The sequence below is a fragment of the Anopheles moucheti genome, chromosome 3 (genome assembly GCF_943734755.1).
Source record: "Anopheles moucheti chromosome 3, idAnoMoucSN_F20_07, whole genome shotgun sequence".
Taxonomy (NCBI): Eukaryota; Metazoa; Arthropoda; class Insecta; order Diptera; family Culicidae; genus Anopheles; species Anopheles moucheti.
In genome coordinates, this window is record NC_069141.1 from 39,706,377 (window position 1) to 39,723,846 (window position 17,470).

Here is a 17,470-nt window from a genome sequence, read left to right on the forward strand (position 1 = left end):
GCATCCCCGAGCAAGATGGCCACCCTGGGCCTGTCGAAGGTATTCATCCTGGACAAGTACTTTACCGAGTTGCAAAAGTTTTGGGAAACGGAGAAAAAGCTGCAAGGTAAGATGTGCTGATGGATGGCTATTTGAATGAAGTAAAAAATAAGTTGATTTAAAGTTGGATGAAAAAGTTGAACTTAAAATATAAAAGCACAACAAAACACATGTTATTAGCTATACGCTGGAATTTCATGTCGGGCAGGTGAGGCAGTACAAAGGTACGCATAAAAAAGGTCCCTACCTTTGACCATTGAGCGAAAACAAAAGCCATACACTCTAATTAGAATACACAACGCCATCCAGTGTATTTTTACACTGCACATATGCATCTGGTTCCAACAACACTTCAAAAGCTGGAACTTTTTTGTTGTGCTGCGCACGACAGCGTTCTTGGTTATTGCGGCCACAAAATTGGTTTCGCTCCTAACCGCTCGTTGGTTGCGGCTCAAAAAGCTGCTTGGGTAGGAGAGCATCGCAACAGCGATACTGCCGCCGGTCAGCGATCTGTCCAGCCTAATGACGCACGTCATTAGTTTTGAAACGAAATTATGCTATTTATATCGTTACTCATGAAAATGATTCCTACGCTGTACCCTGTTGCTGGGTCTCCAAAAAAAAAAAAACAACGGAGAATGGGCAACGGTCGTCTCAAGCGACTTGCAATGGAGTGTACTACAAGCCAGCAGTCAATTAATGAAACACACCGTCCTAGCGTTTTGCGTTAACCCGAAAAATGAACGTAACTCGTGACTAAGATATTGTCAACTACGATCTTAGGGAGAAAATCAGATAATAAAACCTCGAAAAGGGTACATCTAATTGCTTTCAATTCAACTGGGAGCCAGGTTTTATAGCGACAATAAATCGTCTTCTATGCTAAGTTTTTCTATCGCTGGCCAGAGGTTGGATGTAGCAGCTGCTTTTGTAAAGGTATTTATTTTTTATTGGGTTATCTGATGTACTCTGATGAAACAATTATCTTCGTGGTTCGTATTTTCGCTTCGTATTTTAGCTCAATTTCATGCGCAGAAACATGCATCTAAAATAAACATGATTAGTTTTGCTTTACAGTTTTGAAAGATTCTTTGAAATATTCAATTAACCTCAAGGTTGTATTCAAACTGATAAATTAATTTATTATGATATGAACTATTGAGAGGAAACGAAGATGGTAGTTTTGTTATGAATATGTATACCGCAAGCCCGTGATCGTAAAGAATTGCACTAAATGCACATGCACTTCACGGTCTACACTCACTGCAAGCTATTGCTGTCGATTAATGAATGCAATCACTGATTTAACCTATCACGCGACCCGGTCCGTCCGGAACGATTTCAGTTGTAGCCTACAGTACTGGGCTTGGACGTACACAGCACACAAAGGATGCCGTAAGCGCTTTGGTTCGTGCATCCGTCTATCATCAATCGGAACCAAGATGAGAAGGCATCAATTTGTTCGCAAAACGTTATGCAAACCAACTTTCGCGCTTGATTGGAAAATGCATTTATCAGCCATATACCTGCAGCTAAACATTAATTCTTTCGCGTCGTTCAAAAGGTGGAATGCATTGGGCTGGGTGTTGCATTCAAATATCCGTTTGAATGCTATCGTCTTGGAAATGGAAGCAAATGCCCCTCTTGGTTTTGCCGCGTTCATGATGGATATCTAATTATTGCCTCGTTCGTTCGTTGCCTTTTGTCCAGGGCCTTTTGCGTTTATCAAACGATCTTTCTTCAACGTCACTATTTTGTGTGGAGTTTGTATTTCACTATATTTGGTGCGTCTGGCGTCACCGGGAGAGTATCATGACGATGCATCGGAACAAGTAGGTAGAGTTCGCGAGCTTGAAAAGAATGCATTTTATTTGTCTCGGAACGCATGGAAGTCCCCAAATTCTGCGCGGGATAGAGCGACTGCACGAAATAAAAAGGGAAACATCGTTTTCCGAAAATTATAACTTATGTATTTTGCGTTCGTTTTCGGTGCTTGCGCTGTTCCGATACTGCTGTTATTTAACGTTGCGCGATTGCAAACCGGGATGAAGGAACCTTGAACCATTCATTCGTTCTCCTGATGCTCACACCGCAATGTGCTGTCTTCGTCTGGTGGAAGGCAGACGACGCCGGGCGCTTTAAGAGCGAGTGAAGGTTTTCTGCCGTTCTTAAGAAAGGTTGGTACTCGGCTCGTGAATCGTGGATCGAGATTCGAAAATGGCCGCACCGGGGCTGGGGTTGTTTTTATTTTGCACTACTCTTTGGTGCGTCATTTTGCTTTCGATGTTACTTTTTGCCTTTGGTTGGGTTTAGCGTCTGCAGGATCATCATCGTTGCGGCACGATTATTTACCAAGATATTTGAGTTGATTATTACAATGAACGTTGAAAAGTTAAATAAAAAAAGGGTTAAAAGTAAAAGCGATGGGTTAGTGGATTTCTTCAGGATTTAAAAAAATTGAAGTGGAATATATTAAATCTTATACATTGTAACACAATCATAGCGATTACCAGCAAAATAATGGACGAAAAAGATGCCGATAGATGACTAAAACAAGCGGTGCAAACGACGATTTTTTATTAAAATCGTATTTAGCTTTTGTGATAACGTGGAATGATATTAGTAATAAGGTAAATAAAATTTTCGCCCATAGCTTTTGGACTTTAATATTAATAATGAGCTCCTAAGCAATAGCGCTTTGGAAATGAATTGAAAAATAAATAAAGAAAATTTCTAACAAAACTCACACCAACGAGTTTTGCTAATGAATTTCCAAATATTTTGCGATGAAAATAAACTTCCCCAGTGCGTTGTGCATATAACTCGTACGAAAAGCCTACACCTCACAAGCGGCTTCATTACCGTCTCGCGTGACACAGCATGCAAGGGAAACGAGCAAACGAGCTAAACGGCGGCATAAGCGACGAACCACCACAGCAATGACGCAGACGGTAAACAGGATGCAAGTAGATGGTGTGTACGCAGACATCGTGGTGGATGTTCCGATTTCATGTTCGGAACTTGATTTCCCTCGGTGCGATTTCTTCCTGCCGTGTGCCTTCGTCTCGGAGCGGAACAGAATTTATAGGCCTATGCATTGCCTCTTAGCTGCAGTCGATCGAGGACGCCCTGATGACTGCCATTTGGCGCGCAATCGATGCGTCTCTCGGGTCTGCTTGTGTGTCCTTCGGTTCGTTTTCCAAGAAATATGCCAAGCGCAAGTGTTTGTCGTTCCTCTGCACCGACAAACGGATGAAAAACGACCTGCGCAGTGTTCGTTCTGGGCCCAAAAGACCGGCTACATCGGGGTTGATCGTGGTGCTGTGTCGGGCGCGCAAACATGTCGGATGCAAACGGATACAATTTTCTTCAGCTGCAGTGCAATGTTTATGCAATGATTTGTAGTGGCCATTTTTGTGTACGATTGCCTGTTGGCTTTGGCGTTCATTCGGGCGCTTGTGTTGCATTTTTTTGTTGCACACTTCACTGTCTCCGTCGTCCACAAGTGCACGACATCTATTGTGTTGCAACGCCAGCAACCGCGGTTTGAAGCAATGCAGATACACTTTAGGCTGTTAGTATTCGTTCCCGTTCGGTCAACCATTCCTGTCATTCCTTCGAACAAACCCCACAGTCACTGTTTCGCCCCGTCTGGTTTGGGGTTTGTTTTGTTTACCTGAGAGTGAAACGAGCTAAAGAACGAGTTGCGAATTTGGTTTTATTGCAAAACATACGAGGTCTGCTATCTCATCTTTTGCATTCCGACGAATGTTTTGTTTCTGTGGGTTCCCGCGTGAAGACGAACAAGCACAAAACAACCCGTTGATAGGGGGTTGAGGGTGTTGAGGGGAGACGTTCTCCCTCCCTACTTGAAATGCCAAACCGATCGGTGGACGCGGTGGCGAAGATATTGAAGGTGAATAAAACAGAATTCACACACAGCACAAATTATATTCATACATAATTTATGTTAGCTTGCGGTACGGTGGTGGGTCTGATTTCGTCTTTTCCAATTTTGTCCGATCCCGCAAGGAACGTTGAGGCGTATCAAATTTCATTTTTATAATTAAATCCTGCCACTCGTTTGGGAGCTTATTGTTCAGCGGGAGCAGGGAGCTTATTGTTGTATTGGGAACATAATGAAAAGAAGTTCATTTTATTAACCATTTCAGCAAACGAAGAACGCTTTTTGTGTGCGGCTCGTTTATTGTTACGAGCAGTTCGAAAAGCAATAGAAAACGGACAATGGTTGAAAATTTAAAATTAGATTCCTACAATGTGCAGATATTTAACTTTTATATATGTTCCTTTCTATTACCAGTATTAAGTTCAATTGGTAAATTGTAAAAAAGATATCCAAAAGATCCTTCGAACACGATTAAACAATTGCCAATTGCTTTCGATTTACTCTGGAAGCCCACTGTTGTTTACTGGTAGAGTAAAACGTTGTACCGAGCTGAACACCAACCCACTTCGTCGAACTGGGAACAAATATAATGAGTATGGCTTCCAGCAAATGGTGTTCATCTTGTGCAAACGAGACCTACCACGTTCTCGTGGACTCCCTCTGCGACCGTCAGCGATTGTTAGCCCGAAACCTGAAAACCGTATGCCAGCATCGTCGTTTGACCCTTTCTGCCTTTCATTCGACATAGTCCAGAGTCACAGATAGCTTTGCACGGTCTGACAACGTACAAAATCCTCTTACTGCACAGTCAACTCCCGCCTGTTGCTCCGTAGCGTGGAGCTATGAGCAGCTCAATAGCGCTATGAGCCCTATTTAGAAAGGGTTTTTTCAACTTTCAGCCAGCACTATTCAATGTACGGCTGCTGGGCCACTGGATGTTATGAGGCCACTTTTAAATGAAGGTAGCTTTTCGCTTGCGAATCACAGCAAAAAAAAAGTTTGTCACGATTTCCCATTTCATGAGCGATCTTATTCGGTGGTGGCTGCTCTGGAATGGATAAACTGGCGGTGTTTAGTGCTCTTCTTTTTCGAAGTACTTTGAAGTAGCTTTGGACCAAAACGTTTTTTCAAACGTTTACGTTTATGTTTAAACGAGTACAATTGTAGTTTTTGTGTGGTACATATTCACTACGCAATTGTATGTTGTGCAGTGTACCATTATGTATTGTGTACAATTACATAATTTATTTATTACTATTGCATTGCGAAAAAGTGAATAAAACGAATGAATGAATATAAACAAACACATTCCATTTTCTCTTGGGTATCGTATCATAAGTTCTGTTTTACTCGCAGCTTACCACATTATGGAGCTGCAATATAAATGGAACTGGCCACAAGCAAAAAATTCCATAAAATGCAACCAAACGACTGCAGAAACTGTCCCTGTGCGGACATAACATTCGCCCGTTGGCTGGGCTCGTAAACATATCCAATACGCGGGCAAAGAAACAAAAATTTATTTTTATTGCAAATTTCCTTATGGAAAAGCAACGCCTGTATCGAGCGGCGAAAAGGGACGGGACTGGTTGACCCAACAACGAATGTGGTGGTCGGCCATTGCGATCTTCAAATGGTTCGATTCACTGCTTGGGGTGGTTTTGAACCGAACGAACGAGGTCGGATTGAAATGGTTTAAATTGGGAAGTTTGCCTTCTCCCTGTGCGGTTTTGCGGAGTTGTGGAGCTGACTGGTTGGTAGCTGAGTGCAAAACAACAGAAACGAAACGTGTAACCAAACCATTCGGTCCAGCGTGTGAGCGAGAGTCATTGTATGAAGGCAGGACGGAATACGTTCTTATTGCCTCATAGCCAATTTATGAATTTATGAGATGAGTACGCTTGGTAGTGTATTTTTTCACGCTACGAACACGTCCGTAGTTACTGAAGTGTGAACGTTTGAGAGCGCCATCGCAAGATCGTGCAGGGAAATGTGGCACATTGAGCGTCCACGCTGATGGTAGTAAAACATAAAATACTAAAGCCCACCGATCGCGACGACACAGTGGTACGGAAGAAACCAAGCCTTTCTTTTCGCCTGCATCGAGCAGGCCCGGCCATTTGACGATGAACGAGTTTTCTATTCCAAGGTGCAGGAGCCAAACATGTAATCATCGTAAAACTCTCCCCGAATGACGGACACATAAAAAAAAACACATCGATGTCCATGGTTCTCCAGCGGAAAAGTTTCGTTCGAATGAGGCAAACCGCTATCAACCGGGTAGGATTTTATCCACGTCATCTTCAAAGGGTTTTGTTTGATTCAGATCTTTGAATGGGTGGGTAGAAGAATTTTAATTACAGCTTTTAGTGGATTTCCTTTACGGTAAACTATAGCATTGTGTAAAGATAGAATACACATTTCAGAAAAAAATAATGTCATGATTTCCTTCGGAGCATTTTATTTCCCCAGAAGAAAGTTTTAAGCTTTCATAAGTTGATGTTTTAAGTGTTACTATAAGAAATGAAGCTACCAGTATGCAAAAGTTGCATTTCAGGATTAAACAAGTAGTAACTAATTATAAGTTTAGTAACCCTATTTACATATTTGATGCGTTCAGTTCGTGAGTGGACACATCCGGTGTTCCATCCATCAATGTCAACCCATAGAGCTACTGCAATTTGATCCATCGCGCAGTACTTTGTAGTTAAATTGTTGGAATGTCTCAATTAGTTTTAAGTTGTGCTACTTAGTGTGCTTGGATGAGTGAAATTAATATCTGCAAAACACCAGATTTAAATAGAGTAACACAATAACACAACATTAAAATTTAACATATTTTAATCACGTATGTAAACCGTATAATTGTTGAAATATTCACATAGACACACGACACGTGTGTATTGAATTCCCGCAGCAAGCATTTACAAGCTTTGAAAATTAATTAGCCAAGAATGATAATGTGTACATAATGGTCTGGAAAAGGTAGGGAAGCGAATGAGCAGAAAAGCGATTATCAAGCTGGAACTTTAAAACGGCAAGATAAGAGCAGGAAAGACCACGGTATCCAGGAAATCTTCCATCACCTGTCAGCGACGGCAGCAATTGCCGGGGCGGATGACACGAGAAACTCGATTAGTACCAGCCAGTGAAGCTGAACCGCACACGAGCTTATGTTTGCTTGCGTGTTGTCTCACTGAAGCACATCATCACACATGGGAGAATACGCGCCGCGTAATGCGGAATGCAAAGCATTAATTCTTCGGCAGTTGTTGATCGTTGATTAAAGGATAATTAAATGCTACGGAAAAGCCACACAGGCGACTCAGTTTCACCAAAAAATGGATCATTTGTTGTTGACAGCCGAATGACAGTAAATGCGTGCAAAAGTTGGGTAGAAAGTCCAGGAAGAATAAATAACAGAGTTTCATGCATTAACGAAAGACTTAAACGCGTGGCTATAAAATTCGGACGACGAACTCTTTTTTTTACCAGACACAGTAGAAAATGATTTAATTCAAATTATAACGTTAGTAGTGGAATCAAAGTATAAAACATTGGTGATTTTACGATGTTTAACACATGCGACATTCGCTGTTTGCAAATAGTGAACTTCTTTCTTGATGGTTTCAATAAACTCTGCATATCAATTCTAACTGTTGATCGAAAGGTCGATAGGTGTGATTGGTGCGCCACAGATGGTACAAAATTATTCGAATAAAGAACGGGTATAATAAGGATTATCTTCTTAACGGAAACTCACTAAAAAGGAACAACCTAGGTTTCGAATTTCATTCCATCATTAGATGATCCACAAGCTCCATCAATTCGGCTAGCCAAATGTTGATGATGAGATAAGGATCGAATCGAATGTGATCAAAGAAAGGGGAAAAACAAATCAACGAAAGAATTTTCGTGGGGTGCAAAACAAATGAACGTTCCGAGATTCCATCGCACAGAGAAAGGTTTGTTTGCTGGAGAGCTATAAGGAATTATTGACAGCAACGTTGTTCAGGACAGCCATCAACTGTTTGAGTTGCAACTTTGTCAAAATTATCTGAAGTAAATGTGTTGGATTAATTTTTTTGATGGTATATTCGATTGGGCTTAATCACCTTCGAGTACGGATTCCAGATGATATTTTATTTACAATTGTAGCAAATGTACTTGAATGTATTGTAGCAGAATATAAGTAGAGTTAGTAATGAGCATCTCAGGTATTTTGTTTTAATTTCTGCTGCTGAAGGTATTAAATGTTTTTGGTTTTTACGAACTTGTCTCTTATTGTCAAGATAAAATCTGGGCCTCGTTTGATGGCCTGACGATATGCCTGAAACTTCCACCGAACATAGCGAACAAAAACCAGTTATACTCCTTACACTTTGTGGACATTGCTGGGAAGTAGCGTACCAGGTTCGGGAACACGGCGAGAACCGGTCAAATGTTTTGATCGGGTCGTTTATTTTGTTTCGATCTCCACCTCTGTCACTCTGTGCCGAAAGACGACGCGAAAGATAGCATGAAGAAGCTTACCTTGCTGCGGTCATCGCGCGGCCAGCTTGTTTGGAATATTGGTGACAGCTGAAGAAAACTTTCTTCCCAAAAGGACTTATTCGAGCCGCTTAAACACACTGGGTGTTGCGCGCGCATCCGAAAGCGCCTTCAAACATGGACAGCTGAGTATGCAGATATGCTGTTATTAGCATAAATTTTGTATCGATCCATTGAATTAATTGTATCGCATATTTCATTCATTTTCCCGAACCTTTGGCAGGGTATTCCGAGGGTGTCTTATGGGCATTACCGCGCATGAAAGATTCGAAAAGAAACGAAAATGAGTACTTATCTTAAAATGAATCGCAACTGCAACACAATTTAAAATCGTTTCACTCTTTCACTGGTCGAAACTATGTTCTTTTACTGCGGTATGGGTTTTTTCGATAGAACAGTAGTTCGAGATAAACCGGGAAATAAACGTCATCGGTGATTGTGAGGTTCAAACAAAGAGTGTGTAGCAGATTGTTAAATAATCAATTGATAGAGGATTCCAACGGCCATAACACTAATTCAATAGTTACTCACTGTAGAACGTTAAATGGTGAACAACTATCCGGTTTCGTTTTAAGCGTCGTTTTGTTAACATTTCTACGATATTTCATGGTTGAAATACATAAACAATTAACCATAGACAAATTCTTCTACATGACAGTGTAAAATTCCTTTTGAAATAACTTATAGAGATATTTCAATTATTTTGTAAACATAGATACAAGATAGAATAAATTGTACGGAGAAACGCACAATTTACTGTAAGGCACAGGAAAAAAATCATCTAAAATCAAGAAATTATCAGCAATTTCTGCCCCGACACTAAACTTCACAGACGTTGGTTTTACCAAAAATAATACCGTTCACCATCGGGCCGTCAGTTTGCGTCGCGAAACGGACCAACATTCCCTGCCGAAACTCTCGCACTGTGCCCCAGTGGTACGTTATTTCACGCGCCAATTTATTGCGCCAGAATCGCGCTGTTCCGTAGATGGGTGATTAATTGATGACACTGGGACAAACACTGAGATCGCCTGCTCTTCTTGACGGTTGATGTTATTTCCTTGTTGTCGTTCGCGCGAGTACCATCGTTCAGTTGATCGCTACTTCTTCTGCTACTCGGTGGAATCTGTTGTACGAGCAAGCAAAGGTTTCGATGGTGACGGAGGCATCCAATTTCGGCAGGTGCCGAAATCGTTAATTTGCTCTCCTGTTGCCGCGCTGGTTTCGCTTGTTGATGCATCACCGGAATCGATCGATGATTGGGCGGTTTCGATTGCCAGAGTTTGCCATTTTCTCTGAGACGCATTATTGTTTTTTTTTGTTTTTATTTCTGCTGCTTGTACATAGAGGGTTCTTGACGGTTCTGTTGCGCCATCGTATTCACGATCGGTCGTTCACGATGGGTGTGTATAATAATTTCAATATCTGATGCGTAGATAATACGTTGCTATCGATCGAAACTGGACCGTGCAGAAGCGGACGTGAAATTTTGAATCGAATCGCTGAGTGTAACGAACCGTACATTTGTTAATTGGATGTCGGAACGAATTCGATTAGATATCCGTAAGGGGAAGATCCTGAGCAATCGATCGAGCAACACAATAGGCGTTGTCAGTTTTTGGATCTTTTCGATATTTTACTGACCGGATTCGATGGATTGATATAATTTTTCATGGACTAAACATCCCGGAGGAATGCTTCAAAGGCGTCGCATGATATTTTTGTACCGGTTATTTTCATGGCACAACGATCACACACTGAACGAAGCGTTCAGTCCGTGTTGACACATTTTTCCCCCTTTGGCATGTCGACGTCCAATTTAACGGTCCGTTATCCTCGAACAAGCAGGTCATCCATAGCCCGCAGACACGGGGCAGAAAAGCTTTGTGACGAATTTTGCGCACCAAACACAGTGGATTAACCGATGGGCGAATCACACGCTAGCAGCGAGCGAAAGAAAGCGTACATAACTTGCGTGCAAAGGTAGATAACACGTGCACAGAAAAAGGCGTAGCCCCGCCGGGCATGTTGGTGAGTTCGATCATCGGCTTCTACAGTTGCCGTTGACGTACGATCCACTTGTCTGTGTCGTGTGCGTCTGCCATCATCGTATTCTATCCAGTGCTGTCAGGGTGAAACCGACGCAGGCTCTCACTTTATCCCAATTAACCTTATCCACAAGGGGTCCCGATCATCTGCGGCGAATTCTTCGGAACCGTACGCCGAAAGAACCCGTTCGCATGTTCCTTTTTCGGGAGAACGACGCTTGTCGGGCTAGCGGTTTGCTTAATCTTTTTGACTGGATCGACCAGATGGGATAGGTTGGAAACTGCGGTGAAACGCCACCTGAGTACAAGAGGATCGTATCGTCCAACGATGCAACACGTTGGTGTCCAGTGGTAATAAAAAACCCGCTCCAAAGAGATAGGACCAGTGGAGGTAGAGGGAGACCTGTAGGAAAAACCTGTGTGTAGTGCGATGATCAACACTGAAGCTCAAGTTTTCTTTGCCTCTTTCATTCACTAGACATAGGCATTGACCGATGTCCCGAAAATGAGGGGAAAACTTGCTTGAAATATTTTCTAGGTGCTTCCAACATGAATCGCAAAACTAAACACTGGCCCACACATTTCCCTCGCGCGCATATGCATTACGCAGGAATATTTCTGGCAATGAAGGAGGAAGGAGAAGGCAAAACAGCTGAAACAACGAAAATGTCTAGCGTCGTAACTGGATTTGGACAGCAGATAGAAATTATTATCCGAGCCCTTTAGCCCTAGTGGAACATCAACTCGCTTGCCTACTTTCTTTGGATTCCGATCTATGAAAGATTATGTTCACCTAGCCGGTCGCCCAGTTAGACCACGAGAAGGCTTAAATTATCGACACACGTTCCCCGGGTGGTGTGATGGAGTGAGACCCATGTTCCAACGCTTTGTGATGGACTATTAGCGATCCAATGGTTATCATTAATGAAAGAACTTTTTTCCGACGCAAAGAGTCGTTGGTTCCACAAACTTCTCATTTGAACTTGAGAAGAGAGATTTCTCCCTTCCTGGGTTGAATTGAACTTAACGGTTCCGGTAGAACCTTGAGCAGGGACTAGCAGGATTTCTCTAGACACTCTCGCATAAACTGTCGAAGCGGTCCATGTTTTAATATATTCAATTTTATTCTAATGTTTACTTGAAACGATTCCCATTGCGCACTACAATACGGTCAACGAAACTTGTGAACCCCATTAAGGTGTGAGGCGCACATCTGGTACCATTTAGCTCTTTCTTCATCCGGGCACTTTTCAAATGGTCGAACGAACAAAATGTTCCGTTTGAAAAGGTACTAACTGTACCACTTGCTTGCTTGTTTGTACCGGCAAACCCAAACAAGCAACCAATCGTTTCGTTAACGGTGGCAGTATTTAGCGCTAGATTGAAAGTATCTAAAGTAACAGGAACAACAACAAAAGCAAACTAAACGACCTTTTCTAATGGACTACAAAGTGCAATAAGCAACTAAATATAACTACTGCTACTGCTACTGTACACACCAGTTACACATCAATGACTTTGGTACTGGTCGTAAGCTTTAACGGAGTGAGTAAGAATTAAGATGTTAGCTATTTTGTAGGCAACATGCTGCATTGTAGATGTGTTAGTTCATTTCGACTTTTCTAGCTGTAGTGTATTAAGTTAAATTTGGTAATCATTGATAATAAACGCACAGCTCACATTGATATGATGAAGGCTTCGTTGTACGATCTATGTGCACTGTTTGCTTTTTGTTATAAGATCCAAGATTTCTGGGCAATATTGCTAGAACATATTCAAAAAATTACGGAAAACAAAAGGATATCGTTTTTTTTAGTTCGATTGCAGATGTTACTTCTAGAAGGCGTGATCATTAAACTCAAGCACGGCATGTTCACATAAATACAAGTGCGGCACAACATAATGCATTTAAAGACAAGCCAGGTGTTTTATGTTTAAAATATTCTTCGAAAATCGTGCGTTTAAGTTATTTTCGATATAATATCCTAGACCGTCGTTAGTTGATGTTTAGATTACATAGCTATCATTTTTGTACGTAAAATTCCATTGCATTCACTCGCCTAATCTGTTCAGTTTTAGTCAAGTTTGATAATTGTAAAGAAGTATATAAATGGCACTATTTAGAGTAAAATTTCTTGTACTTTTGTGTAACGCGTAACTTAATAGAAAACTCTAATAATTTAATATAGTAAATCCTTCCGATTCGTAATTGCAATGTTGATACATCCACCATGCGTATGCTTGGCAGATCGAATAGATGATCAGCTCACTGAAATCACTTCTCACATCGTTGTCTCACTGTACGCATCGTAGAACAAACGTCAAGATGGCCGTCCAGTAGAAAAACGCAAAACCTTCATCAAAGTTTTCTTTTCGGTTATTCGTGTTACGTTGTTTGTTTATTCACAGTACAATCTCTTCCTCCCGAACTATCTGATGCTCGGCCGTCTTTTCAAGTTGGTTTCGAGTAAGGCGCGAAGATTCGCCCGGAACACTAACAGCTGTGTGCGATGATGCGATGATGGCTCGCCCGGTTGAACAACCAAAGGAACCAACCATCTTCCATATCGGGCATGAGCTGGTCGTTGAACTTGGCGTTGGCTGCTGCGGCTAATGGGTCTTCTCCGCCGTCGCGTGTTTTCTACCGGACGGATGTCCTACTTCTAAGCGAGCCCTTCATCGTGCATGTGACCTACGTACAATATGTCCGCACTCACTGTCGCATCTATGCTGCGTTGTTACTGGATGGTTGGCTAGAAAGTGGCCGTGACAAAAGCTGGCCACAGCTGGGCACCAACTTTGCAGTTTATTTCCTCAGTCTAAGGTATGGGCATGGTGTTTCCCTCACGTTTCCGTTGCGGGATAGTCGAAAGACCGCCAGGAAAAGCTGAGAAGAGTGTTGGCCGAGACGTTGAAATCTCCGGTTATCATTAGCTGTGTGGAACGTGCTTCGATGAAGATGTAAATTTTATTAACGGTCATTATAGCACACAGTTTTCCTTTCTCTTCTGCGTATTGAGGTACCATAGAAGGTATCTTGAGTATGTGGACAACAGCATCACGATGAGAAGGATCCACTTGTGTTCTTGTCTTGTGTCCATGTTAGGTGTAATTTTATTTTCATATTTATCTCTTAATGTTTTAGTGACATATTTTCATAATGCAATGCGTTTTATTTATGCCGTCGTGTGGTAACTAGCTTAAGGTATATCTTTTCGGGACAGATAAAGTAAGAACAAACTAACAAAATGTGATAAAACGTTGAACATCACAGGATTGTGGATAGGTCAGAGGAATTTGTTTTTCGAATTAATGTTTGTTTGTTCATGTCTGATGAAATGGGCGATCTTGTACATTCCTTCTGCCCACCTACAGCGTTCCATGAATGATCGATTGTACTTTGAACCTTCGCATCCACGATCACGGCGTTAACAGCTCATTTTGGGGAGGAAAATCTCATACATTACCTGCATACAGATCGCCTCACCGTCGTCTTCACCGTGTGCCTTGTGGCAAAGGTATTTGCTGGTGCGCCTTCTTCCCGCCCTGCTTTATTGTCGGCACTTCGTTTGTTCGCAAAGATGTCCGCTAAATGAGGCAGCATAAAACATATCATTACGCTTTATGTTTATAATAAAACCGTTAATGAAAAACTATCACGAACCCGCGAACGATGCAAAGCGGCGTTGGCTTTAATGAAATAAGCAGAAATGCATAAAATTCGCGACGCTTGAATTGCAGTGCGAAATACTAACTGCATACAGACAAGTGAACCCGAGACGTCCTGCGGGTTGAAAAAAAAACACACACACACACACACGCTCACAAGGGTACTTCGGGGCATTTCTTCCACTGGTGCGTCGGTTGTTATCTTTACCGCGACCGATCCTATGGGTGTGAAATGGGGCCACGTACGCAATCCGAAGCATCGGAGATTTGGCGCAACTTTCGCCTGAAAAGCGTTTCGAATATCCATGCGTGTGCTGCGTTGCAAAAATAAAAGAAGTTACAAACCCTACCGGGCAAACGGTGCAATCAAACCGTGCCAGGCACCGGATCGCTCCCGTAAGCAGCAATCCGAAGTCAATTATTTCGTAATGCTTATTTACGAAATGATGGCCTTTGGGGGGTGTTCCGCGTTGCGTTACGGTTTTTCGGGAAGCTCGTCTCCGCCCTGCAGGAGCGTTCGGTCGCTGCTCTCTGTGTGGCTGTGATTATCATAACGGGAAAACTCTAGGCATGGAAAAGAGGGACACGCGGCGGGGAGGTTTGCAGTTCAACCCAGGCCGATCACGATTCGGCGATTTCCGCAAATTGGTCGCCTGCAGAAGTCAAACGAATGCAGTTGCGTCGTAGGTAGCGCAAAGCTTACAAGGTTAAAAATATGTCACACCACATCACCAAGCCGGTGTGAAAAGTGGTACGCACGAACTGCTTGCCTCGATGGACGGATGGATGTCTAAATTGGAGTGAATGTTGAGCCGTCCCCATCTGCCCCTTTTGTCCAGCGTGATCCTCCCTTCCGAACTTCACAAAGATTCTGCTGGATTCCGGCAAACAATCGAGGTGAGCCACGTATCTTCTTAAACTCACCCTCGGCGTGAGTCCAAGCCGGTGTGATTGGAGAATTTTAATGATGTAATAAGATTAAGATCAATCCTATCGATTGCTCTGCGTTGCACCGCAGCTGACGCCATATCTGAAGGAGTCCTCGTCTGTTTCTCGTTTTGCTCATTCTCTTCGTTCACCGTGCACGATGATCCATGTATGCGAGCCGGTCCGGGAACCCGGGATGGAAACTCGGGTACTGGCGCAATTATCTACGCGCATGTACGCGCAAGGAAGTGAATGAAATCGCGTGGCAAGAAATGGCCAGGTTTGTGTTGGGTAGCATGTTCCAATACGTTGCGTGTATCTGGACCAGTGAAGGGGTATTCTGTCTGTCCAGGGTGTCATTATGCCTTAGTATGTGCGTGAGCGATTGACGGGCTCAAGAATGGGCGAATACAGCATGCCAGGAAAAATTCAAGCACACGAAAACAAACCGTAGCCAGTGGTGCAGGGCATTTATATTCTGTTTGCTGGAATAAACCAACGCAATGAGCGTTGCTTTTTTTGTTATTTTTCACATTTTCTGGAGTACTATTTGTCGATCGTTACTGGTTGGGTTTTGATGTATTTGAAATGATTTAAAAAAACACCAATATAATTCTTAGTCAAGACAGCCGAGAACCTGACAAGAAGATAATGCATGAATGAGTGACGTTGATGACACCCTGAAGTGAAATTTTAAAATTCTTATAAACAACCTCATTTTTAACTTAATGACTCCAGACATTAAACAGGCAGAAGTCTCATATGACCGTTTGTTCCATTTCAGATGCATCTTCATCGAACGAAGCCGTCCACCTGCAGCAAAGACTGAAGAGCCTCAGCTCGGAGTTGGTGACGCTGAGGAACCGACTGCACACCGGCGGACAGCCCACGGGGACCGGACCCAATGGTGGCAGTGTCCCGGTTGGAGGTGGTACAGTAGTATCACCAACATCGGCACCAAATACTAACAACACCGGATCGAACCACCATGTTGGAACGCATGGTTCGGCTGGTCTGGCGACGCACGCGAACAACGCGTCCAGTAACAACGGTCTCATAACGACCACGGTCGGAGCCAACGGGATCAATGTGCTACCACATCTTGCCACCGGGTGCCCCAACAGCACCGGCAACACTAACAACAACAGCAACTCCACCAACAGCGCTACCAATAATGCTAAGGTAAGGCAAGAACCATGGAACCGCAACCCTTGCTGCACCACATTTGAATAGAGAGTGGAGCAAACGAAACGAACGTAGCCGCCAATCGGATCTTGATCGATTGATTTATCGCTTTATTTGGGTGGCGGTGGGTAAACTCACGTATAAAACTTATGCTCCCATATGCTCCCATTTCGTGTCTCTATCGACAGAACCACATGCTAGTGACGAGTGCAACCCAGTGCATACCTGCGAACCAGCCGGGCAACAATCTGAACGCCTCGCAACCTAACGTCAACGTCTTGCCAATCGTTTCACCAAGAAATACCTCAATCCCGTACCCTTTGCCACATCACAATGTCAGCAGCGGCACAATGCTTCACGGAGGTGAGTACAACGGAGGTATTATTAGGAGGTGCTTTATGTGTTGTAATCAGCTTGGTGCGACCCAAAAGCTTAGTGGTGGAGGTACAGGTCCTCACACGACAGCCTCTTTACCAAATCCCTTCAGAAATATTATCCCGTACGCAGCCCTATTTAACACCTGGGAAATAACGTAAAGGGAAATCGAGATCTGATACAGCGAGAACTCCCGGAGGTTATGATGCCATTTAGAAGAAGTAGCATGCAATGCAGATAATATTTTATTATATAAAGATGCTAGAAAATAACTTTAGAAGTGCGATGGCCTTCTGGAATGATTGGTCTAGTCGTATTAAGGATGTAGGCAGTTGATCTTTCTGATGATCTTTCGCACAGATCTTCTGAATATAGCATGTAGATCACCAAAACACAGAGAATCGCTCATCAGCCTTGATGAGATATTTCTTGGTATAGGTAAAGATTATTATTAGCTGCAAAATATGTTGAGGTTTTGTTGTTTTCCATGCGATTCTTATATCTCTATCCGTCCAAAATCCAGAAACCAACATCTGGGCGTTGTTCCCGTAGAGCTGAAATCTTCATGGACGAATCTTGGAATGACCCTGAACGTATTACATCTGAGGTTTTCATTCTGTGCCTTGATTTAACTTGCAAGCCGCGTACGCGATCATCCATCAGCCGTACAACCTGAGCGGCATAATAATTTGTTCGTGTCCGTAGAAATCGCACGGGTCTGTTCTGCTTCTTGTCGGGACCTGGCCGTAGTAAAACGATGACAGTGACT

General features: G+C 42.9%; 1 protein-coding gene across 1 annotated transcript in view; it reads left to right on the top strand.

Annotated features, from left to right (window-relative positions):
* The window catches only part of LOC128301327 (myosin-G heavy chain-like), a 33,704-nt gene continuing 16,234 nt past the window's right edge, over nucleotides 1-17,470 (top strand). The window contains 3 exon segments of the mRNA XM_053037743.1: nucleotides 1-106; nucleotides 15,926-16,323; nucleotides 16,515-16,689. Coding sequence (XP_052893703.1) covers nucleotides 16-106; nucleotides 15,926-16,323; nucleotides 16,515-16,689 — 664 coding nt within the window. The 5' untranslated portion in view covers nucleotides 1-15.